Raw genomic sequence first — 27,855 nt, forward strand, 5'->3', positions numbered from 1 at the left:
CGTAACGCTCTGCGTTACAAAAAATGCCGCAAACTCATGGCCGCGATATAGCGAAAAGGAGCGTACTGCACGGTCTCAGAACCCGCGGTTCTTTTGGTAACAGGGGTCATACCTATTGACCTTCTGCGCCAGGAGCGAAAGTCAGTCCACCAGAATATTACCGAGATCGGGAAGGGAGAGGCCAGAGGCAGAACACCACCCAGATCTGGCAGGTAAGATGGAAAGGGGGTGACGCGGGCCGGATGGATAATCAGGTTTTTTTCTCGCATAGAGGGGAACATGTTGAGGTGGACTATTTTCTTATTCAAATGCTGACTGAACATAATCTCTCCCGGTCATATCTTCACAACATGGGGAAGCTGGCGGGCCCAAGTTGTGGTTTTTGCAGCTCCCGCAAGATTATGCTCTTCACTGTCTCAATGGAGTTCCGATGTGTCCTCAGCTCCGTGCCTTCAAAGAGACAGTTTAAGGTAGCCTGACACCGGATAATATTGTCTATGATATGTTGCGAAGACAAGACGCTTGTATTAGGGTCTCGATATACGTGAAGACAGTCCGCCTGAAACAAACGGTGGCAAGGAGCAGCTACATGAGGCTGAAGGGGAAAAAATATCGCCACCCTTAAGTAATCCGAAAGGGATTCTGGGGTTGTAACTGAAAAATCGGGAGGTGAATTTTAATGGGTAGGCCGAATAAGGAGTCAACACCAGGAGGCTAGCCAGTCCCCTGGTGGTGCGTAAAATATTTCCCCTTTTTAAAATAAATAAATTATTATTACTATTAAATATACAATATTAATATTTTTAAGAATATAATATTTTTATTTGATTTCCAGTTATGGAAAAAAAATGGGACAGGTTAAGCAGATAATTATCGTTATTCCGCTCACAACACATTACAATAATGGCTGGTTTAAAAGCAATGTAATCTTTTATGCGAATAATGCTGCGAAAAGAAAACTAATGCTTATATATATTCATTAATCGTGTTCTATTATATATTAAATGCTACTTATGGCTTTCGTCAACTGAATTACTTGTACCTATAGACTGGTATTAGACTAGTTTAGTATATCAATAAATATCATAGTATAACTTAGAATATTTAAAAATTATAAGCCGTTAAGATATAATAAAACATAATGTTACGAAACTAAAATAAATAAGGATGGGAGACGTGAAACCAACGAATATCTATACAATAGAAGGAAGAATTGAACAAATAAAATAATTGAGGTACTCAACATGTTAACAAACGATTACAGAAGTGAAAACGAAATGAAAACTAAAATACGATTGGTTAAGAAAGCATTTAACATAAAGAAACAGTCATTAGACAGTAAGATGAAGTTAAACTTCATCTTACTGTCATCGGAAATCAGCTGATTTCGAAGTCGAGAGTTCTAAGAATCAAATCCTAGTAAAGGCAGTTACTTATATACGTATTGACTAGTAGATCGTGGTTACCGGTGTTCTTTGGTGGTTAGGTCTCAATTAACTACATGGAATGGTCAACCTGAGCTGTAAAAGACTACATTTCATTTACATTCATACATATCATCCTCTGAAATAATATCTTACAGTGGTTCCGGAGGCTAAAACGAAAAAGAGAGACTTGAAGAAGCGTCTTGTAAAGTTTTATATTTGTAATGCACTATCGTATCGTTGAGAAACATAAAATCCCGGAAGGTACAAAAAAATAAGACTGGAGAAATTTGAAATATGCAATAAAGGAAGACGAAGAATGGAGAAAACAATGCTGAACGGCGGAACGGAAAATAAAAAAAAGTAAGAATAATGAACGAGAATAGAAGCTTAATCAGAGGTAGAGTATAAGAAAGTTTAACCGACTGGGATATTTTATGAGAGAGAAGGATTGATAAAAAAAGGATTAATAGAAGACAAAGAAAAAAAGACGAAAAAATTGTAGGTGATCTAAAATGAAATGTAAGATAACACGAAATTTAGCTGAACATATAAGAAAGTGTAGGAGGTGTTAAGTGACCTCCCGCACGGAAGATAACCTTACTAAAGATTATGGGTTAAGTACGTTTACAGAAAATCAAGAATAGCAGTTTAAGTAGCGTATAGGAAATAAGTAGTTCCTTAGTGATGTATCAACTATTTCATCAGAGGTAATAAATGTATTATGAACCATAAATAGATGGATAGGGAACTTATTTACAAATAAAAACGAGAACAATAATAAAATAATTACAGCGTCCGTGACATAATCTGATAAATTATTTCCCGAATTGAAAACTGATAACGTCATAAATGTCGAAGACAAGTAAAAAAAAGAAGTTAAATGAACAAGGTGAAAATTTGTTAAATACAGTGTATGACTTCGGAGTTATCATGACAATAACAAGCAAATAGTAATACTTATTCTAATAATAATAATAAGACGAGTAATCACAGAATTACGATGTGGTGACAAGACAAGGTAAGATGAAAACAAAACATTTAACTGTAATAGTGTTACTTCTATTATTATTATTATTATTAATGAAGTTAATACTTCTCTATTAGTATATATAGTTAATAAAAGGTCTTGGACACATATCAACGATTTTTCCAAAAGGATAATAAATTAGTAAATAATACCATTTAACCTACATACACATATAAATACACACGCAAACAACTCACAAAATTATTTTCCATGCAAGAAGATAGAACCCCCTTTGACATTTCAAAAAAATTGCTGCTAAACTTGGATTCCAATCTATTTTTTTAAAATTTTATCGCTTAAAATTTTTCTAAATTTCTTACTGAGCATGTAAATTAAAATTTAAAATTAGTTTTTTTGTATAAAGATCTATTCATACTGTGTAGGACACAAAATACTGTCCACTCTGGAAGAGGTAAGAAAAAAAAAAGTGAAGAGGAGTGTGTTTACGCGCGCGCGTGAGTAGTAGCCATTTTCAGAATAAAATGCATCATGAGCGAGTGAATACAAAAAGAATAAATCTATTTTTAATTAGCAGAGGGCGATCCATCGTAAATTTTCCAAGTGGATGAAGGAGTCATTTTTACATGCTCTTCTTTAACTTACAATGGTTCAACTGTGTCCTCAAATCTTTCAACCTTAATATAAAACTCATTTCCCGACGTCATACAATGGTGAAATTTTATACAGCGACGTAAGTCGGGTGTCAATACAGTATTCCATTACTTTTATATATTTTTATATATATTAATATGTTCTATATATATAAAATAAGGAGAAAATCTTGAGCAAGGGAGCTCAAAAGATGTAGCTATCGATCCAATTGATTTTGACTATCGATTCAGTATGAGTAGATCATATGGCTGTTTAAGCAGATTTTAATATAACTAGTGTAAATTTGGCTTCTAATTTTTTTTTAGCCTCCGGGACTACATTTAGGTATTGCTTTAGAAAATGAGCAGAAATGACAATTTTTCAGCGTGTGAAAATGGCATGCCTGACCGGGATTCGAACCCGGGACCTCCGGATGAAAGGCCGAGACGCTATCATTCGCACCACGAAGGCCGACTTCTAAAATTTATGTACGCTAACCATCTGATTTAGTTAAATAACTGGTATCATTTAAAATACGGAAACTATTTATCCAGTTTATAATATAGATAAAAACTGCAAATAAATACTTTTTTTTGTTTGCTAATGAATTAAAACAAGTAAAACTAAAAACTTACTTGTCAGTTTAAATGATTATACAATTAAAAAAATAAAATAAAAAAGTAAAAATACTAAATGTTTTAAAAGATGCTTTTCTTAAAAAACATAATTTGTACTAAAAAAGTAAAGGTAAGTTTTTTCCCAAGAAAATTACTTTTAAAAAAAATTTTTTTTATGCATGACTAAAAAGCATGGGGGCGTCCTCTCGTGTACAAAGACTATAAATAGAAAATTTAAAAAAAACTAATTCTCTTGAAAACAGAATTATCTTTACTTTTAAGTACAAATTGATTTTTTTGTTCGTTTTTGTTATTTCTTTATTTTTTTTAAGAAAAGTACATTTAAATTTTCTTTTAAAATTTAAAACGTTGATTGCTATACCTAGTTAAAATAGTTCATTCTGAAACGTAACAGGTTCTATCGGTCATGCGTTATTCTGTACAAGTGTTAAGACTGATGAAAAATGGACAAAAATTGAAAGAAACAAACCTATTGTAGTAAAGAATTCCCTTGCTTTAATTTAGCATGAAACTCTAGACATGCTTAGTCTGTGACTCAAAATATTACTTAAGAAGACTGAAGCGGTCTGATTTTAAACTTAACTGCCCACTTAATGTTAATTATTTAAATTTTCACCTAAAACTATTTTCAAAGTTTAGTAAAAATTTTCCTAAATAAAATAATCAAATTCAGATAGGTTCAGCGGTTCTTGAGTTACAAGTGAACGCAGACATATATGTGGACATTTTGATTTATATATCAAAATAAAAATTACAAAAGTAAAAATTAAAAAATATCTTCATAAAATAATTTAATTATTTGACATACTTACCCTTACTTTTAATATAAATTGATTTAATAGTAATTAAAGGATCTAAAAATGGCATATGTGGTAAACAATGTAAATTATCTGTTTTACTTTTTCTTCTCTTCGGCATCTTTTCTGAATGTTCAGTAAAATTACACGGTTTTTTATGTAAACTGAAGTGGTATAAAGGAAACTACTTTTTCTTTTTAATTAAAATATCTTATCTTTCCAACAACTGTTTTCATCTTATAGCTTGATCTGAAACGAAAGAAAAGATAAGAAATTAGAATAAATAAATCGAAGAAAATATAAGATTATAAATTTTATATAATGCACTAATTACACAATTTTTAATTACTGAAATCATTTTTATAAAGTTTTTTAAAACCGCTTCTAAGGCAGTAGGTCCAATTGAAACCAATGTGTGAATTCTATCACATAATATTTAGGCCAAACTGTAATCGTAATTTTGAGCTGCAGGCAACTATCTCCAGCTACAATATAAGACTCTCTCTATGAAGGTAGTGCATTACACCCTACACAAAGCTAGAGCCATTCCAGGTGCATTTCAGCTTGACTGAAAGGCCTTCAGAGGATGGACTGAAGGATAATTGTGCTGAAAGAATGACACAAAAAGTTCGCAACTTTCCCAGTATATAACCCCCAGTTAAAATATTTTCATGTATGCTATCTATAAAAGGAGAGGAACACAGTCCTAAAACTCCATCTTCTTAAAAGCAACATAAACTAAATCAGTTCTAATCAGAAAAAAATAAATATCCACCGATAAGTTATAAAGGTCCAGCGGCAAAGGATAAAAGTCCAGAGTCTGTGATAAGTAGGGGGATTAAACATCCCTGACATACTAACATTGTGTTTATAGTTTTGACAGTTGCAAACAAAGCTTTTTTAACTCAAATATCATTATCATCATGCATTTTCCCATAATGATGTTTCCGAAATTCCCTCTTACTGAAGGCTTCCTTTGTTGATATTATCCTTTCTTTTATTTTCATTGAGCTTTTCCAGCCTTCTATTACAATTTATTAATTACATAATTCAATATATTTTATAGGTTATAAAAAGAAAACATCTTTTTAAAAAGGCATTAGTATTTGTTTTTCAACAAATATAAAATTTCTTATTCATTAGATGCATTTCACTGCACTGTTAGTAATCGATTTAAATATACCATAGCCAGAAAATAAGCTTCCTTTATTTATACTTACTATCAGTTTAACTGGGCTCTAATATAAACACTCAAATATAGCTGGTCTTTCCCAAGCTTGTTTTAAAAGCAAGGGATACTGTCTTGTTATTTAGATAATGTTATAGGTACTACTTTTTAACACAGTGCTAAAACATCAGTAATATATACTGTATATCAGTAATATATACAATCAGTAATAACACAAAAATTATTTGCAGTAAATTACAAATTTTCTATTAATAATAAAACTTTAATAATTCATAGCAATATATCATACTACAGTGTTATACGTGAGCAATAGGTACATTATGCAAACAAAAAAAAGTAAAAACAATAAGTATAATGAGCAACACAATATGTAATGATCATAAAGAAACAATAGTTGTGAAAAAGATCATAAAAGTTGAAACATATTTTTATGTGGTTATTTGTAAAGAATAACGGAGAACAAAAGATAAAGATTGCATTGGAATATCAAGAAATTCACTAACTATATTATTTATTACTAAATTTATGTTATTTACTTACAGTTTTATTTTTATTAATGAAAAAAGATTATTTATTAACACTGCATTATAGAAGTTCTATTTTATTTTGTTCAAAATAAAAACAGTTGGGAACAATATTTTAATTTTACATTTGTCCATTACCATACTGAACAGAATAAAAATAAATAAATTTATTAATAACAACAATTAATTGGTTTGGTTACTTAAACTTGCTGAAATTTCAAAGAAGTGCATCAGTTGTATATTTTTTTCAGTGACATTTAGTTGCTCTCACTTTTAGTTAAAACAAATTCCAAGAAATATAGTAAATAATCAATACGATTAGAATCTAAAAGAAATAACATTTTATAACTGAAAGACAATGACGCTATTTTGTCACTTAAGTTATTACTAATCAGATGAATACACTGGGTTCTTGAATCTGATATAATTTGCGATGATGGAAATTTTTCAGCGAAATATATGGCTTGAATTTTTCTTCAATGTATTTTTACATCTTACAACATCAACATATTTTTCCATCTTATTCTTTATTAAAACAATTCTTTATACCTGTGTAGTTATTTATATTTACTTATCAATATATATAAAAAATTGTCTTTAATCGAGGTAATAAATTTTATTCAGTAGGTGAATTCCATTAAACAATGTTTCAAAAGCAATAATGAAGCCTAAACTTAATAATTAAATTATGCTTAAACAAATAATTATAATTATTAAGAAAAAATATAACCTTATAAAGACATAAAGAAGATTACTTTAATTCTAAAGTAATGGAACCATCAAGAATACATTATATAGGTACACACAAGCTTTCATTCAGGTAAGAAATCTGAGTTGTCAAATTTAGATCAGAGTGTTACAAAGTAAATTTTAGAAATATTAGCATGATGTGATCTTTAAGAACTTTTGGTAGTGAAATATGGAAAATAGGGTAAAACAGAAAAGAAAGAATAGACATCTTTAAAGTGGAGTGTTATAGGTGAATTTTGAAAATTAAATGGGTCAGTTGATTTCAAAATTAAGAGATCTTGAGAAGAGTAGAAATGGAGGGAAATTACTTGCAAAAGAAATTAATGGCAAAATCTGTAAGAGATAATATGGATTGATAGGTCATGTATTAAGACAATCAGGTTTAGTTAATTTGGTGATGAAGGGGCATGCATATTTACAAGTTCAGAGGAGAAAAAGACTGGAATATATGAAACAGATAATCAATCAGAAGATGTAGAATGTAATAAGTAATATGCTATTACTAGGGAACAGAATGCAATGGAGAATAGCATCAAACCCATCAATTCACAGATCATTAAAAAAAATTTTACTTTACTAAAATTGATTGATTGGGAAGGGTGGACAGCCCCGTCTCTGAGAGCCTGCATGCCTTGATGTGCGGGTTTCAACAAGGGGACGGGGACTCCAGGGGAGAAACTGCGGGCAAAGAAAAGACCTAGTCCCGGCCGGCGGGGCTGGTTCTGGGGGTGTGTGTGCCCCTTGTGCTGGTCACGCCGGTTAGAGGCCAAAAGGCATAAAGACCGAGACCCAGTTCGGGGGGGAGTTTGGGAACGGCATAGCCAGGCTTGGCCCCCCTTGGTGGGAATTAGAGGCAGGAAAAAAAAAGATCTGTACCGGGGCGGTTGAACTGCCGTACTGGGTGTAAAACCGGTGGGTGGGAAGACCGCCTTAAGAGTCAAAGACACGTCCCTGAGCCAAGTATACTTAACTGGATGTCCGGCCCAGGGATGTAGGAAAAAAAAAAAAGATGGGAGGGAAGAGACCCACCGGGTTGGTCTAGTGGTGAACATGTCTTCCCAAATCAGCTGATTTGGAAGTCGAGAGTTTCAGCGTTCAAGTTCTAGTAAAGCCTGCTATTTTTACATGGTCTTGAATACTAGATCGTGGATACCGGTGTTCTTTGGTGGTTGGGACACCACCACACATTAACTGTGGAATTAACCACACATCTCAGGTATGGTCGAACTGAGAATGTACAAGACTACACTTCATTCACACTCATACATATCATCCTCATTCATCCTCTGAAGCATTATCTAAACTGTAGTTACCGGAGGCTAAACAGGAAAAAGAAAAAGATGGGAGGGAAGAAGAGTGTTGAGAAGTGGTGAAGTTACCTTATAGCACTCAGGAATTGAAAGAGGGGAAAACAGAGTAGGAATAGTTGTAAAATAGTGTAGCAAGAAGACTCAAAAAAGTAATTTATTACTTTTAATACAGTAATTTTGGATGATAAAGTAATAGCTTTAAGGATTGGAATGGTGTCAAAAGATTTAGTAATAATTCAGGTACACATGCCAACATCAGAGTTTAAGGATGAAGATATTGAAAAGATGTACAATAACATTAAGGGGTTATCAGAAAATGAATACGATTGCTATAAAACAATTATGAATGACTGGAACGCAGTAGTGGAAGAAAGCAAAAGATGGAAAGACAGTGAACAAGTTTAGATTGGGAAAATGAAATGAAAGAAGAGACAGGCTGGTTAAATTTTGCCAAGAGAAGGATTTGGTTATTACAAATACATTTTTTTAAAAACATAAATGAAGAAAATATATTTGGATAAGACCAACAATGGATCTCACTTTCAGATAGATCATTTTTTGGTCGACAATAGTTACAGGATTGCTGTTAAGAAGACAAATGAGCTCCCAGGAGCTAATGTAGGAAGTGATTATATTCTTTTAATGATGAAAATGAGAATAATATTAAAAAGAATTCAAACTGCAATAAAGGCGAAGAAATGAAATATAGAGGGACTAGAGGGCATAGGGAGAGTAAAATTAGATGATATGTTGATAAAGGCAATTACTTTAGGTAAAAGGGAAAATGAAGTATCAGAGGAAATGTGATCAAGGAGATATATCTATGACAGAAGCTGAAGAGAAAGAAACTGGTTTCTATGAAGGCACGCTGACAGTGAAACCTTGGGTAACACAAGGAATGATACAAGAAAATGGAAGAAGGAAGAAAATATAAAAATGAAGGAGAATACAATAGAGCAATCTATCAAAGATTGAATAATGAATTAAAGAGATACACAAATAAAGCCAGAGAAAGGTGGCTAAAAGAAGAATGTAAAACCATAAAAGATTTAGAAAAGAAAAGCATGTGTAACATGTTGAATAAGAAGGTAAAAAATGCCACATGGGATAGAAGAAATCCTACTTATAAAATGAGAGATATTGAGAAGAAAGATGGTAAAAATGTTCATAAAGATGAGATAAAAAAAACAACGGGAAGTGTGTATAGAGGTCCTACCTGTATGTAGGGAGAAGTTACGAGAAACACAGAAAAATGAGGTGAAAGAAGAAGTTATGGAAGAGGAGAAAGGCTCACCAATTTTGAGAACTGAAGCAATAGTAGTAGATGAACTTCCAGTAAAACTCTTTTAATGCTTAGAAAATGAAGGAATAGATGAGATATTCTTGATGTGCAATACACATCTTGTTAAAACAATAATGAAACTGATACCTAAAAAAGTTGGAACCAAGAAAATGTTAAGAACATAGAACTATCAGCTTAATATCACATGCTGCAAAAATAATATTTAGAGTTATAAATAGAAGGTTGATAACAAAAATAGAGGAGAATACAGGGGAAAAACAGTTTGAAGATTCAGAAAAGGAAAAGGAACAAGAGAAGCTGTAGGGCTGATCAGAATGATTGGAGAAAGATGTTTTGAAAGAAGAAGAGGATTTGACCTTGTGTTTTATAGATATGGAAAAGGCATTCGACAGAGTACAACTGTAAAAGTTATTTGAGATTCTGAAAAAAAGGAGAGTTGAGTGGAAAGATAAAAGGCTGATAAGAGAATTCTATATGAACCAAAAAGCAGCTGTGAAAATAAATGAGAATCTCACAGATTGGCTAAAATTAGGCAGAGGAAAGAGGCAAGGCTGCTGCTTATCATCAACACTGTTCACGCTTTCATATCAAAGAAATAATGAAAGAAATATTGCATGGTTAAAAAGGAGTAAACACAGGTGGAAGAGATATAAATTGTGTCAGATTAGCTGATTATCTGCTAATTGTAGCTAAAGACACTCAGACATTACAAGGAAAACATAGATTCCATTTCTCAACTATCAAAGCTAGTCAGTCTCTTTATAATGAATTTTAAATTTACTTAATTATGTGCATATTCTTGAGGATTTAAAACAAATTACAGAAAGAAAATAATAAATCCCTACTGTTTAAACACATTTAGCTAAAATTTGTGAAGCTGAATATGATAAAAATATCTGAACTGAAAAAAAAAATTGTTTCCACTCAATCTAGTATTGGTTTAGTATAACACATTTATGATTGTGTTATTTCACATTCAAAATATTGGAGAGGAGTTATTTCAGTTCTCTATATATTTATCTAGTTAATCATATTCCAAAAAACTGAATATTTGTTCTGAATTCAAAGTTTACTATTATACATGGCTCACTATTTCGTAAGATAATTGAGAATTGAAAATATAAATTTAAAGTTATTTTAGTTCACTATAATTTTATACTCCAGTAATTTCTAGTTAAAATAACAGCATTACTTTACTAGTAAAGTTTATCAGTAGAGAAATTCCAGATAGTGTTCATTTTCTACATTGTTTTGCCTTCACAGAGGTCATCTGTAAAGTACACACTCGTTAGCAAAGGAAGAGGCTGTCTCAACAACTTGTGGGTAATAGCCCAGCTGTCTTGCCTTTTTGCAGTATATATCTTTCCTTCTCTTTCAAAACACTATTGAGTGTGTGTGTTTTGAAAACACACACACACAAAATTTAATATGAATGTAAATACCAACCCAACCTCTAGGGAAGGTCGCAAACTAAAATAATATTCTACGTAATAAAACTCTTCCCCAACATTATAAGGCCAAATTTATAGCATATCTTTCACTTGTATTAAGTTAATAATAAATTTATTTTATTTATCTTACATAAATTTTAACAATATAACTTATTAGTTCGTGATCATATGAATATTGTTAATAAAAATATGGTGATGGCAATATCTTAATGGTTTAATGTAATTATTTACTTTCTATTTGACTGATAATAATGACAGATTTGAATTATAGTGAAAATTGTTCAAAGAACTAAGAAAAAGAAAAACCCATACACCTTTTTTATATATCAGCCGTGATTTTCCAGTAATCACTTAACATTAAACCATTTTATGAAATAAATATATTTTGTTTATGTAAACCAAATCAATAAATAAAGATTACATTTATTTCTAATCAAAAATTTTATTATTTGCAATAAGAAAAAAACTAGTTTCTAGATTAAACATAAATTAATTTTGCTGAAAAAGAAGCGATGTGTGGCTATTAAATAACGAGACTAATGCTGTAAAATATTTCATTTTAAATTTATATATATTTAGTTATCCCCTTCAATATACACCCCTCCTCCTCTATCTCTACAATGCTCCATGCAAATTTTCCATTGCTCGAAACAGTACTGAAAGTCCTCTTCTTGAGCTCTTCATGACGCATGCGCTTTTTCTTTTATAGCTTCTGCAGTCTGAAATATTGTTCATTTTAATGCAGATTTGACCTTGGGGAACAGGTCTAACAATCATTGTCCTGATGAAGAACCCATGACTTGTTCTTCCACAATTCAGGTTGTTTTTTTCTTATTTTTTCATGGAGTTGAGCAAGGACCTCAAGGTAATAATGTTGATTAATAGTTTGACTTTTAGCATGGTAAACAAGTGAATATCGAAAAAGCAATCATCACTTTGAATTTTGATCATCATCTTCAATGTCTTCTCGAACATCCTGGAAACACTTAAACCACTCAAAAACCCGCGCACATGATTAACATTCATTGCCATATACTTCTTTTAATAAAAAGATAAGTTTCAGCAGCAGCTTTTGCACGTTTCATATGAAATTTTACGATTCTTTGATCTAATAAGACATTTTATTTTAACCTCCGGGTCCACCGTTAGGTATGCTTCAGAGGATGAGATTATTGATTTGTAGAGTGTGTGAAAATGCCGTGCCTGACCGGGATTCGAACCCGGGACCTCCGGATGAAAGTCCAGGACGCTACCACTCGCGCCACGGAGGCCGGCTCTAATAAGACACTTATCATTTGTTATCCAAACGAAGGCGACGGCCAGACTAATATGTCTACAGAAACTGGAGTGGCAACAATCGAAAGAGAAGGTACTTCACGCTACAGAGCTGTCGGTAGTACGGATTTGGCGCATGCGCAGTTCATCAGTAGCAGCATTAGTTACGTTATTTAATAGCTACACCTCGTATTTCATTTACCAAAAAAATCAGTTAAATTAAAAAGAAAAGAAACAACGTTACATTATTTAAATCGAGATGTTTTAATGTTGACATAAGCGAGATATTTAAAAAACCTTTTATTAAAATTTATTAACTTTTAACTTTCAACTTACATCTTAGTATTTACTTATATAAGTTTATTAAACTTATATACTTTATTAAACCTTATGTTGGTATTTTACAAAGGAAATCGGTGATTATTTAACTTACTTGAATAAACTTTTTAACATATATTTAAATAATACTTACAATTGCACCTTAAAATAAGTTATCACTTGTCTTTTGAAAACGTAAATATACATTTGCACATATATATATATATATAAAATTTAATTATAAACAAATTTTAGCACTGGACTTAATATTATTTATAGAATAAACATTTAATTTTATTTTCCTGCCTAGCGCTGTAGCAGAGCCACAGAGCTTTTGCTATAGAAGGGAAAGTATTGTAATCGGTCCAGTTTGGGCGTATGCGGTTTTTACCGGATCTTTACATTTTGGCATCTAAGGATCCCAAAAAACCGGATGGAAATTTTCCGGATGTTCGTATGTATGTGTGTCTGTTCGGTGTTTTTTGTCAGCACCCTAAATCCCTAAATCTTCAGAACTACCGATTTTGACCAAGTTTGGTCAAAATCGGTGGAGTAGTTCTGAAGATACTTCTATGGAATGGAATGGAATGCAAAGGTGGCGGGAGTTTCACAAATTCTCCCTACGAATCGCAGAACCTGGACAGTGTTCCTTGCTGCTGTATGATTGTCCCTTGCTGCTGTATGATTCTATAATCGGGCGTGTTTAAGGGTTTATTTTTAATGACGGGTCTAAATTTTAAGTTGTGTATTATTTTATATTTTATGGACAGATTTATTAGCATTCCAATCCGTTGTTGAACCAGCGTTCTCGAACCCATTTTATGGTCCGACCGCGGGAGGCTAGGCTTTGAAACCTGTCCTCCCGACGTGATTCCCCTTCAGACCGTCCACTGAAGTCCTTTCGGTGCTAACGCTTGATAGGCCACAACGGGGTACTAAGTGTTTGGAGGGACAATGCGCTCCCTTCTCCGGAGGGAGTAGCAATTGCTGATTTAATTTAATTTAATTGTAAATGTTTTTAGGAATGATACTTCTATATATGGGGCATTGATGCCATTAAATTTTCAACTTAAAAGGTCAAGGGAGTGAGACTGTACAGCAAGATCACCCTCAGCATCTAGAAACTTTGCTTAATTAAGGTTTCATTTTTTAAGCACATTTTTAAACAAATAAAGAGTAATATTTCCAAAAAAAAATTGTACAATCGCACCCCCTACCCCAAAAAATGCTCTAAATAAACTAGCGGCTAAGTGAGTATAGTATGTCATTAGTACCCCTTCTCACCACAAGGGGCGTTAGTGTAGCACTGACGTACGCCTGATACGTTGTAACGTCACAGTAGAGCGGTAGAATTAAGTAAATGAATATTTAAAGCGTAAAAACTATTTAAAGTGGTCACTAGTATCGCCAAATCCGCGCGAATGAAATACGGTATGCGCGTGAGCGTTGGTTACAATCATTGAATTAAATAAACAGAAATATTATATTTAAATAAAATGATAAACATATTAAATCAAGTTATGTGTGCATGTGTGTATAAGCCGTGCATCAGAAAAAAGGCGCGTGACGAAAAAGTCCTAAACTGTGTTGTCAGCTTTTTTAATATTAAAATCGCATAAAAACGTGCTTATATTTTACAATGGACTTATTTTTTTTGTGTAATTAGTGCATTCTTAATAACTAAAACTAGAAAATTTTACAATAATTTTACTATCAAAAACAAACAATTACAAAATAAAACGAAGACATGTTTGAACAATTTGATTGTCAAAGATAATAAATTATTGTTTTTCAGTCATGGCTAATAAAAAACCTCATTGTAATTAAGGATAAATTAAATGGATAATTTAAGTAAAACTGAGGGTCGAGATTAGCACGAAATATCAAAAAGAGTAACAAGTTAATTGAACGATTAGTTTGTCAGTGACCATGTAGAGAAAAAAATTGTATGTTTGTAAGTATTGCCCTTTCAAGATTTAAATATCTTCTAACTTAATAATACATCTAATCCCTATAAGAGTAAAACTATACGAATATTGGACAAATTTTGGCTAATAATAAAAATTAAGAGTTACACAAACAGAATATCTTTTAGAGGTGAGGAATAAATTTTAGGTAAATCTTTTCTAAAAATATTCATATGTACATTAAGCTTAACAAATTTTCTAAGTAAAGTTTTCTTTAAATCTAACATCCCCTTTAATAAACGCTAAAACAAGAAAAAAATTTCAAAAAACTTTTCTGCTTTTTGAATCAAGGTCTATAATTTAAAAAAAAATGTAGTCATTTCTTGATACTATATTAACTTTCAAAAAATGTTTGAAAAATATTTAAACCGAAGATTTTAATAGGTGGAGGTTGATTAAAAGTATTTTTTATTTTATTTATATATATATATATATATATATATATATACGTACATTGTTGGTAACAAATTTCCTTTAATAAAAATTTGTTTAAAATGCCTCTGAAGAAGACCGAAACTGGGTTTAACGCGATATCCTCCTAATCCTTCAACAAATTTTGAACAAAAATGAATATGATCTATGGTCATATATATAGAAATATTTGAGCTAAATCTGAAGAAAATCAATTCGGTAAAACCTGTGCGACACACATGCGCACAGTAGGCGCACACATATTTTTTTTTTTACTTCCTTGTACGAAGTAAAGGAATTTCGCGAAAACTTTTGGTTTTCAGATTTCAACGCAAATATCTATTTTGACTATCCCTGTATTTATTTTGACTAGCTTAAGCGTGATGTCTGTACGTATGAACATATGTATCTCGCATAACTCAAAATCGATTAGTCCTAGGAAGTTGAAATTTTGGATTTAGGACTGTTGTAACATCTAGTTACGTCCCATTCTGATTGTAGTCGACTGGATCAAAAATGTCCAAAAAAGCCCAAAATCCCCAAACGTTTGGACTTTGGAATTTTTGTTAACTACAGTAATAAGCCCTCATTGAGAGCTTTTCAACGGTATGTCATAAGTAATACTTATTTTCATTGGTTCCAGAATTATAGCCAAATAGAATTTTAATTAATGAAATATTTGGATCTTGCAAGGGTCACACATCGGTTCGAATCCGACTTCAACTCCTTTTTTTAACTTTTTTTTTAAATTTAAATTTATTGATTTATTAATCAACTTTTACTTACTTTCCATGTATTTTTTCTGGGTGCTTAAACTTTTCATTATATAATGTAATATTATGAATAATAGAACAAATTTCAAAATTTATATCTCTTAATCGAATTATTAAACTAATTAATTCCATGCGTTCAAATTAAAAAAACAACTCCTTGCACAGTTCTGCGCAAGAAGAAAGACTTTTCGTTTCCGACGGCCTCATTATTTCGCATTCAGGAACCCACTGAATTTTCAGACTACAATGCACTGCATACGTTTGACTAACGAGCAGACCCTACACAGAATTATGCAGTTTTAATTACCTCAATTACATAACCTCAAATTGAGGTTATGTTGTCTGTTGTCGACCTTGAATTGAGCTTAACTGAAGAACGTCTCAACCAATTTTCATAACATTTTCACATGCGTAACTTCAGAAACATTACTACAGCACAACTAAATTTCAATGAAACTGATTCAGCAGTTTTGGAGATTTTCGAGCCACAAAATGTTCAAAGTATTTGGAATAATTGATTGCAACTCAAGAACGACTCATCTAATCTTCATCAAATTCTCACATGTACAACTTCAAATAGAGTACTATAGTATACTTCAATTTCAATTAAATTAATCCAGCAGTTTAAGAAATGTTTGTTCGAGACACAAAATTTTATACATTAACATTATATTTAAGTTTTCGAGCCAAAAAATGTTATACATGGTATTTTCGTAATCCTTATACCTCAAAACGCAATGAAAATTCATTTTCACCCGCAATCCCACATGCGAGCGAAAAAAAAACTTCAAATTGAGCTTATGTAACAACATAACCTATTGTTGTTCTTAAACTGAGCGTAACTCAGTAACTACTTAACCAATCTTTATCAAGTTTTCACATGCAAAACTTCAAATACATTTCTACAACATATCTAAATTTCAATGAAATTGACCAAGTAGTTTTGAAGATTTTCGAAGCACAAATTTTATATATATATATATATATAAACCTCTCACTTTCTCTGTCTACACACGCGCCCGCACGCACACACACACAGAAAGAGAGAGAGATTGATAATTGATATTCTAAAATATTGAACTAACAAAATTTGAAATAATCTAAGCGTTATAATCGATCAATAATGTACGGAAAAGTGTAAATCACATAACATCTACGTACGAGTAAGTATGATTTCTATGAAACGTGAAAAGCGGGAAAGATACATTGGAAAAATGCAAAATAGACCATAATAAGAATTTTGTTCTCTTTCACCTGACTTACTACTAGCACGATAGTAGAAAAATGGAAATTTGACTGATTGACTTGTAAAGAATTTTGTACGAAGTGCTTCTATGAATATATTATATCATGAATCCCCAGCAAGGATGTGCAATTAATTAAAAATCAACAGCATGGCGGGTGGGGACAGTATTGAGAAGCCGTTTATCGTTAAAATATAATGTCTCAATAATATAATGTTACAATGTAATGGCTTGGTTGGGCATTGAACTATCAACCTCTTGCCAGTTAAGTGTTTAATAAGTGTTTAAATTAGGGTCAGAATGCGCTGTACCCGTCTTGGGTAAGATAACCCGATCTCCTGAAAGACCGATAGCCGAGGATGGATGTCAACTATTTTCACGGGTGGGTGTTTTATTGCGTTTCGTAGTGCCTTAGGTTTATAGTCCCCGTAGGTTTCTCATTATCACTTTTCAACCTTTTCGCTTATACAAAAACAATTTCTTCCCTACAGTTTGTTGAGGGTTTTACTAAATATTCATGATAATAAAATGAAGGATCTATATATGTTATTCCACCCTTGGTATTTTGTATTTTGATGAGGGCTTCTTTTCATATCGACTTGACTTGAGTCTAAGATTCCAATCAGATTGCTGTATAAAATGTCTAACCAGAGGTTGCAGTGCTTATCGCATAAAACCAAATAATAGTTCTAGTTTTACGATGTGTAATATAGACGTTAAGAACTACGTAAAAGAAAAAACGAATCGCGCTCAAATGCACGTATAGAGTGATTATTAAAGAATATCTAAGAGTATTGAGATTTAAAAATTACAAATTGGGGTGTAGAAAAAATGATTAACAGTCTTGCAATTATCATTACAACTACTTGACAATTTCAAGTTGTTCAAGTCAAGTAAAGAATACAATCTTAACATAAAGTATAAAATAGATTATTATTAATTGTTTAAAAAGGCCGAAAAACATAAATAAAATAAAAAATTAATAATAATTACTAATGCAAAAAAATACTTTTACAAGCAATACTAAAACTTTATATTTTCCAAATTTTTCGTTACAAATTTAAAAAAAAAAACACGTTGATCTAAGGTTTAACGTTATCTAATATCTGATATTAAACAATCAGGCGAAGATTCTTATAAGAATCGAAGGACTGCTTTATTATACAAATTCTGATGTATTTATAAACTGATTTTGACCGTTAATTCTAGATTGATAACATACCTTTAGTAAAGTATCAAACAAAAACTGAATGTAACAGCATCAAGAACTAATTAAGAAAAACTTGTAAGAGATAGGACATCAGCTAATAACTAAAAAACATCTATGACAAAACAGAAATTATTATCGTAAATAATCACAACGAAAATTTCGTTACTTTTTTATAAACGGATATAATCATCTTTTTATTTAGAAAATAGTTTTGGGTAATTAAAGTAAAAACAGCTGTTAAATTTACATATAAGTAATATTAAAAAATAATAATAATAATTGTAATAACAAATTTGGTAAAATATAAAAACTGTTTATTTTAGAGACGAAATAAAGCTGAGATATAACATTAACCAGTTTACAAAGTTTTAATTAGTACCTAAAATTTTAATTAACATATTAATAAAACGTAATATTAATATTTGAGTATAAATAAACATTTTGTGATGCATCATGTAAAAAAAATTTAATAAATCCTTCTAGGCAAAATAAATTTCATATTACATATATTTACCGAAATCTGATTTGGTGTTAAATTACTCTTCTAAATAAGCGCTAAAGAACGAATAAATTTTAAGTAAATTAAAAGTGTACATAACCTTGTTTTTTAATTAGTTCATGATAAATTGATTCTAATTTTTCACATTTTTTAATTTACAAACGATTTATATAAAAATAAAATTAAAAATTTTATAAGAGTATTAAAAATATTTCTTAATTTTTTTCAAAAACTAATTAATTATTACTTTTTGTTTTTTTATCAACTTTATAAAGTTTTAGGCAATTAAGTAAAAAATTGCCTAAAACTTAATTTGATATAAATTAATTAAATTAATTAATTTGATATTAAATTAATTTTAATTTGATATAAATTGTAAAAAGCAATACTTACCTCAGATTAATAAACCATAAATATCAAATTAAAATTGAGTTAATAAAATTATTGTAATACGTATTAAAATTTACAAGGTAATTATTTACAGTTTCTAACACAAAAACAAAACTGTTATGTTGTCTTATGATTATAAATAACATATGCTTAACCGCGGCATTCTTGATTGATACAACGCGCTTTCCTCACGTAAAAAAAGATTTAAAGAGCCAAGCGGCTCTATCTTTCATCCGGAGGTACTGGGTTCGAGCCCCGGTCAGGTACGCCATTTTTTCAAATGTTACAAAAAAAAAATGATTTCATTATCATCCACACCCAATGGCAGCTGTTACACGCAGCCAGTAATAACAACACAGAATATAGAAGCTGTAATTGCTGTTGGGCTTTCTCTCCTTCAAGTCAATTAATTATAGACATTTTAACAGATTTCTATTCATTGTTCTAAGGGAACAGATTAGTTATTTAACTGCCCAAAAAAAAAAAAAAATAATAAAATACAACCACAACACAAGCATGTAATGTTAAAAAAAAAAGAGATTTAATTATGTAATAAAATAAAATTGTATCAGTACATGTAAAAGTCTGAAATAAATAGAACTAAATAAATAAATAAAAATACTTTTGTATTTTGATATTAATTTTAATTTCTTTTCTAATCCTACACCTTCTCATGTCATCTGTTTAAATTTTAACATTAATAAGTGTTTTTATATAACCGTTACGTTATGTTACGTACGCATTTAGAATAATTAATATTATCTAATATAATTATAATTATTCTTTTTTTATGTAGTCTTGAAGAGAAGTGAAGTATATTTTAATCATTTTAATGAATCAGTAGATTAAAAATGCCGAATACAAGACCATTAATTTATTTAAATCTAAATAAATTTCAAACTTAAATTCCATTTAAGTTGATAACTTATCTATGGATATTTGTAAATATGTTGTACTACTATTTACATCTCTATTATTATTTCACTTTATTTAATATCAATTTAAGTATTACTTTAATTTATTACTTTACTTAAATTTATTTTAATTTTTTACTGAAATTTATTTAATTATTTAAATTAATCTCTATTTATTTAAATTAATTTTTATTTACCTTTGTCTACCTAAGTATTTGATAAAATTTTAAGTATTATCTAAAAATATAAGTATATTTTTCATTGTATTTTTTTTGTGTTGTATTGTGTAAATAACTTTTATTCAAATCTTGTTAATCTTGGGAACCTGCTAATAGGACTTATGTCTTAGCGGAGGGGATCCAATATTGTACAATTTAGGAAAATAAATAAATAATAATTATTATTAGGTGGTTTTCTGTTCCTCTAGCAGGCACGTCCCCAGGTAGCGGATCGGAAAAGGGTCTATCTATATCTATATATATATATAAAAATCAAAAATCAAAAACCAAACGCGTCTGTTCCAGTAGTGGGCGGCATTTTGGTCAGCGTCGTTTCCCAAACGGGTGGCTATTTGAAAATTCTAGAACTTATAATTCTAGTCTTAATAAGGTTAACTTCTCGCGTGGAGTATCGTCAAATTAACTTCAATGGCAAGCAGTGCATACTCTTTTTCAAAGAAGAAAACCGAAAGTGCTAAAAATCCACCGTACCTCTTAAAGTACTCATTGAGATCTTTTCAACGATATATCATAAGCGGTACTTATTTTCATTGGTTCTAGACTTATAGCAAAATGAAATTTTAATTTACGAAATATTTGGATCTATAAGGGGAAGATACATCAGTTCAAATCAGACTTCATCTCCTTTTTTATTATTTTTTTTACTTTTTTTTAAACATTTTATTTTAAATTAAATATATTATATTATATTTATTAATAATTATTAACCCGTGATTGTAAAAAATGTTTTAAAATAAATAATTATTCAATAATAACAATTAAAAAAAAGGATTAAAAACTAGAAGTTATTAGTGAAATAAAATTTTATATACTTTAAAAAGTGTAATGTAATTTAATAGGCATTATTATATATGTGTATATGTAATTAAGAGTTGGTTAAACATCTGATTATTTAATATTATAATTTTAGAATCGTATTATTTTTGAATTTTCTTAACAAATTCTTATAAAAATTGTAAAATATAATTTTTTTAAATTATTTGACAGAAAATTAAAATAAATTTTTGAATCGTATTCAAGTTAAAGTGTTTATTAAAAATTTTTATTCACTTTACGTAATATGCACAAGATTTCTGGTGGGTATTTCAGGTTTCTGGTGTGTCGCATAAATAAAAGCTAATAATAATTAAACTATTCCGTTTAGTGAACTCCTGTATACTGGTTACAAATATTAATTTTTACCTTACGGCGTAGAATAATCAGTTTTTGTTATTGAATTATTTGGTAAAAAATTTATTTAAAGAGTAATCAAGGGACTTTTACTCTAACCTAATATTTCAAGTAAGATTGTTGAATTAATAATTGTATAAATATTTGATGTTAATAAAAACTAATATTTTAGCAATTGTGTAACCGTCCACCTTTATTAAAGAAATGAAGGATCGTATTTCACTATCAAATGAAATAAGTTTAAATGAAATGGAGGAAAAATGTGTATATGTAATTTAATAGACGTTCAAGGAAGTCATGTAGTGTCCACATCAGATTTTCTTTTTGTGAAATGAAGCTACATATTTAATACATGTACACAGAACCAATTAAAAATAAATTGTCAATTATAATTGTTTTAGTACGGTATGACGATTTTACAATTGCTGTGTACAAGCGAATAATATTATTTATACAAATAATTTTTTTTACGCTATTTTACGATAAAAGTTAAAAAATATAGTTAATTTTATCATTATATTATCTAATTAATTCTAGGATAACAGCGAGATATTTCTTGTAGACATGTTTTATTACCTAAAATGTAACCGAAATATTATATTATGAATTATTAAAGGTGACATATTATAGATATATTTATTAACAACTTTTCTTCAAAATGTGCTTAACATCATTTCCTTATTAAAACAAACAGAAAAATTTACGGTTAAACTAAAGAAAAATCTTAATTACCTTTTTTACATTTCAAGCTTTTGTAGGAATTATTTAATTTTGCTCAATTTGAGAATTTTTGGGCTGAAATCTTTCGGCTACTGCGTATTTTTAAGGTAATCGTTCTTCAATCATAAATCATAATAATTTATTTGAAAAAAAAAATTTTAATTACAAATTACAAGTAATTACTACTATGGCAGATTTGTAAACTATTTAGAAAAAAAAATGTTATTAATATAAATTCTTTAACCGCTATTATTTACATTGTCGGCTGAGGAACAGAGAATTAATCATTTATGATTGCTGACGAACAAAATTTAATTCACGTTAACTTAGTATATCAGTGAATTTATGTTTATAATTAAGTTATTGTAATATTTTACCAAGGAAAGTTAAATTACTTCCTTAAAGTTTTTCTCAGTGCTCAGATCCATCCGTGCATTGTGTATATGGTACATCAATAAGTACCTCGGAGAAATATTTCGAGTTCTTTCATCATTAAAGAAAAATTTGATATTAAAATTATTTTTTAATCCTGGAAGTAGAATGAATTAAAGGAGAATTTTTTTTGTAGGGTAGGTAGTTTAATATATATATATTTTTTTTCTCTTATGGAATTCTCACTACGTAATTTTGAACTAAAACCTGGGGACCGGTATATCAATTTTATAAATTTTTATTATTACATTTTTTAATGAATTAATTACTGTTAATTTCTTGTGTGTGTGTGTGTGTGTGTGTGTACAAACGGAAACGGTGTGTGTTTCAAATGGAAAGAAATAACATATGGAGATTAATATATCCTGAAGTTTTTTTACTTATTATAAAACATTATAATAATAAGGACATTATTTTTTTAATGTCCTTTAAAATAATATGTTATAATCCTATCCTTTCCATTTCAAATCTGAGTTGCTTCTCCTGAGCGTTCCCTGTGGGCTTCGGGTGTGGTAGTCTCATATCGAACAGGTCATTTTGATTTATATAGGATGTTCAACTTAAAGAGGCTTCATCATTTAATTTAATCTGTAAATAATTATTTATTGTCAAATACTTAATAATAATTTACAGGTGTTGAAAATTACATCCATCCACTTTTATGCACATGTCAACATGTTTTACCATGTTCCTGGCTACTCTTGTTAGCTGTAACCTGTCTATTTCGTGGATGGCATTGATAGTGTTTGTCTTTAATTTATGCAGAGTGTGTGGACTGCTCCTACAAGCAATTTTTTCTAAGTAACCTATAGAAAGATGTCTTGAGTAGTCAGATTAGAGGATCTGGTGGCTTATAATACTTAGAAATGATTCTTTCACTTAAAAAATCTTGCAGTATTTCCATAATAGGGCTAGCTGTATGGCAAGTGGCGCTGTTCTGTTGCAACCAACTGTCACAATCACCCTTTTGCAGTAAGGCTATGAACTGTTGGATAATTTCTTGGTAGACGGCAGCAACCACAGTTTTCTCAAAAAATATGGGTCCTATTATTCATCCTCTTGAAACCGCACACTGTACGCCAATTTTTTGTGTGTGTAGGGGAGATTCAAAGAAAATGTACAGGTTTTGAGTACTCCAGGTCCGGTAGTTCTATCAATATACCCTTCCAATGTGAAACCACGCTTCATCTGTGAAAAGTACTTGATCTAAAATGACAATCTTGTATCTAATGAAGTTCTTGAACCATTGACAGTAGCAAACCCTTTTAGCATAATCAGCATTATGCTAAGGTTTTCGTCGAAAACTTGCATTCGATACGGATAACATTTCAGCATTCTCCATACTGCAGTGATTGCTGAACCTACTGAAACGTTCTTTTCCCGGCTTAGTCTTCGCAAAAATGTATAAGGAAATCTTATAAATGCCGCTTTAATGTTTTGTACAACCTACAACCGTCGTTAAAACTGACCTGTTTTAGACACGTATCTGGTCTAACACCGAACCTTTTTCACGAATTTTTTTGAATAACTTCTGAATAAAACATTTCACTGGTGCTTGCTTTTAAAATTTCTCCTTGAACTTTCGCCGAAACACAACATGAAATTTCGTCTCGATAAGTTTCCATCACGAATACGCGTTCTTCAATAATTAACCGCATTTTAACAAACAACAAAACACGATTACACAACCTTGTTTAAAAGCCAATACTCGACACAGACTGGCATTATTCAAACGTGCAAGCAGGTGAACAGTACTTCCCATTCCAACACCAGTGGTACCAACATTAGAAACTTGTACTAAAATTAAAAAAAGGACAAATTAAAAATAACTTTGAAACTTTCTATTTTCTAGTTACGTCTATTGAAAATCGTTACCTAATTTCTGCTCAAACTAAAATGATTATACCCTGAAATCCTTGGGATACAAATATGGGAAAAAATTACTGGTTTTATATATATATTTTTTTTACTTGAAAATCTAAAAAAAGAAAATTCATCAGAAAACTGTACCTCTAGGAGTTATTGAGAAAGTTATTAAGATAAAACTCAAAAGGTCTGAATAGAAAAATACAGCTTTCTAATTTTGGCCTAAATCTACCTTTACTTTCTCTGCTGTAGATCTATTGTTGTTACATCAATATAGTTAAAGTATAGCAATCGGTCCAATTTTCAATGTCTGGTTTTTTTCGAATTTGAAAAACCTCTGAGTCCAAAAACGTAAAAAGACCATAGACATTTTCGGAAGATGTATGTATGCATTTTTTTTGGCCTGTATTTTGTTTGATTAATATCTGTGGACTGGCTCGACATAAATTCTTCGAAAATGGATTAAAAAATTCCTATATATGTAGCATTGGTGGCATTAAATTTTGGGAAAATGAAAAAAAGAGGGGAGATATTGTTTTCGGTATTTTGACATTTTTTACTTTTTGTATAGTCGTAGAAAAATTGTATGGTTATAGAAAACTGAGCTTTAGTACAATTAAAGTACTTGTTATTTGAAATTCCAACGTTTTACGCCATCTGCTCTAGGAGTGGGAGATATTCAACATTATTTCTAAAATTGTCTCGAAGACACGTTGATCAAAAGAGTTGAATTTTAGAACTAATTTGGCTGTATAAATATATATTTGTAAGATATTGGGTAAATGTACATAAAATTTCATTGAGATATCTCAATCCCTTTTTAATATAAAAATTTTTATTGAAAGACCAAAAAAAGAAGCAAGATGGGATCCCGATGCAATTGTCCGATGAGGCCGAAAATCAGGCCAAAAAACCAGAAAAAGACCAAAACTTTTACAAAATAAGTTTAAAAATTCTATTTTTGGAAATTAAAAAATTACTTCCGTTAAAATATTTAGTCTAAATTAGTTACGTAAATATTAGTTTATAGAAGAATGTTTTATTACGTAAATACTCAAGCGTTTTATTATGAACAAAATACTGCACCTCATTTGTTCAAATCGGTTTTAAAAAGTTGATATGGCTGAAAATGTTTAAGTAGATCGCAAAAATTATGCATAAAAAAGGCAAAAAATTGTTTAACTGCGTAATCTCTAGTCTGCACTTCTATAGACAAGTGGATAAGGTAATACCCAATTTCAGATTTATTTATTTTCTTCTGGTATAATTGAACAAATTTCATATTAACGAGCAAGATGTAATTAAAATATTTCCTTATAAGGAAATCGCACAATGGAATATTAATTTTTATGAGATAAACAGTGCTACATTCGGCGGCCTCTAACACCTAGTGGTAATTTCGATAACCTCTAGGAATACTTTCTAGAAACTAATTTCTAAATTAGTTTACTAAACTTTTAATCTAAAATCGTTTTCTATTTGTATTTAATAATTAATTTATTTGATGGACTTTATGTAAAAATAAGAAAGTTACTAATATTTAAAAGCCCAATGGTGAATTTGAAATAAAGGTCTGTCTAGGACGAAGCCAGGAATATTATGCAACCCTTTGTAAGTTTTTAAAATTTTAAAAGATTAAAAAAATTTGTAGAAATTATAATTCTGAGAAAATTTATTTTCTAAAATGATAGGGTACCTGTTTATTTTAGTGAAAAAGCTTAGAGTGCTTGAATAAAACTTAAAAAATGGTAAAAAAATTATTTGCCTTCAGGGTCATCTGATATAAAGCCCCTGAACTTCTGCCGTTATGCGTACATTTGCATACGAAATAACTTGTTACATAAGAAGACATATTACAAGTTATAATTTTTTACCATTGTATTTTTTTTCAAGTTGTCACACACCCATCCTCATTTGTGAATTGAGAAGAAGCGTCTAATTTCAACTTCAGCTACTTAGGAGTTACAGAACACACACATAAAAAGATTTATGAACAACTTGGCGTAGCCAAGTAAAATTGAAATTTTTAAGTGTACTTAGAATAATGTAGAAATTCATGCAGTTTTATAAAGTCTCATCTTACTGTATCTATATTTTTTTAAAAAGCTAAGTAACGTTTTACAAGACTTACTTCTAGTATTTAATTACGACGGCTCTGATGATTTTTGCAACAAAAGAAAATTTTCTACGTATGCCTATATGTTTGAAAAAAATGTAGTCAAATATATTGTGTATATTAAGTATTGTTTACTTTGCACCTTTTTAATGTAATATTAAAAATAGTAATAAAAAAGTGACTCCTCACTATAGTTAAAATCTTAGTATAGTTAAATTCTGCCACAGTTTGATATGATTTGTTTTTAATAAAATTCAGAATTCTTAACTTTAATTTAGTTTCTCTAAACTTTATTCATACTAATTACTACAAATCAAATTCTCTACAAGTTCTGTTTAAAACGTTATGTATTTATTACCCATTTAACAAAGTTATTTTACACGAAACATAAACTATTGTGTTTTCGACTTCAATCTTTTTATCTTTTACCCCAGATTTCTCAAAAACTAAAAAAATACAGTTCAGGCACTTATTTTTTTCTAATTTTTAGATTAGGTTTTGCATAAAATCACTAAATTTATATCTTACTTTGGGTTTAAAGAATTACAGTCTGACTTAAGTTTACCGAAGACGTAGAAATCAGGGCGAAATCTTTCGCCAGCCAATACTCACTAACGAACCGTTTTCGATCCTATGTTTATACGGATATTTTTATTTACTTTTACCAGTTGAAAATTTCCTAAAGTTTGTTACATTTTTTGTGAAACACTCTATATATAAAGAAGTGCTAAAATACAGTACTTAACACTTTGTATAGAAAAATTCGCTTATTTCCTGTTACAAACGACTTAATTTGTTCATTGTGCGTGTATTTTTAACAGATACAGAAAAGAGTTTTCCTTGTTTTAATTGTCAAAACGATTTCTTGGTTGTACTTTCTTGCTTACATTTTTCCCTTGAGCAGAGTTTTAAAAGAAATAAAACTATAATATTTAATGTAAAAGAAACTGAAAAAAAAAAAATGTAGTAAAATATAACACAATATTTTTCCAATTCTTTTCTTAAATTTTTACTTTTTTAAATTTTCAACGTCAAATTAATCATTATTCACTATTTGTAGTAGTTTTTAATTTGATTCCGACGCCGACTTCTAAAAATTGAAATTTTTTTCGTTTTTTTTTTTTTTTTTTTTTTTACCACTTGAGAGAAACCGTAACCGCCTAGAAGACGTTACATCGGTCGGTCCCAAGAGACGTGGCTGAAGACTAGCACTCCCTTAGTGTAGCTTGAAGCTGATCTCCCGACGGTGTCCCTCTTTTTTTCTTTTTCTTTTTCCTATTTAGCCTCCGGTAACTACCGTTTAG

General features: G+C 30.1%; 1 protein-coding gene across 5 annotated transcripts in view; it reads right to left on the bottom strand.

Moving 5' to 3' along the window:
• The window catches only part of LOC142325497 (uncharacterized), a 384,074-nt gene that overhangs the window by 53,594 nt on the left and 302,625 nt on the right, over nt 1-27,855 (bottom strand). For all 5 annotated transcript variants that reach the window (XM_075367339.1, XM_075367337.1, XM_075367336.1 and 2 more), the window contains one exon: nt 4,496-4,729. In XM_075367339.1, the coding sequence (XP_075223454.1) occupies nt 4,496-4,601 (106 nt within the window). In that variant the 5' untranslated portion in view covers nt 4,602-4,729. The remainder of the gene's footprint in view (nt 1-4,495; nt 4,730-27,855) is intronic.

Source organism: Lycorma delicatula, chromosome 5 (assembly GCF_047948215.1).
Source record: "Lycorma delicatula isolate Av1 chromosome 5, ASM4794821v1, whole genome shotgun sequence".
NCBI lineage: Eukaryota > Metazoa > Arthropoda > Insecta > Hemiptera > Fulgoridae > Lycorma > Lycorma delicatula.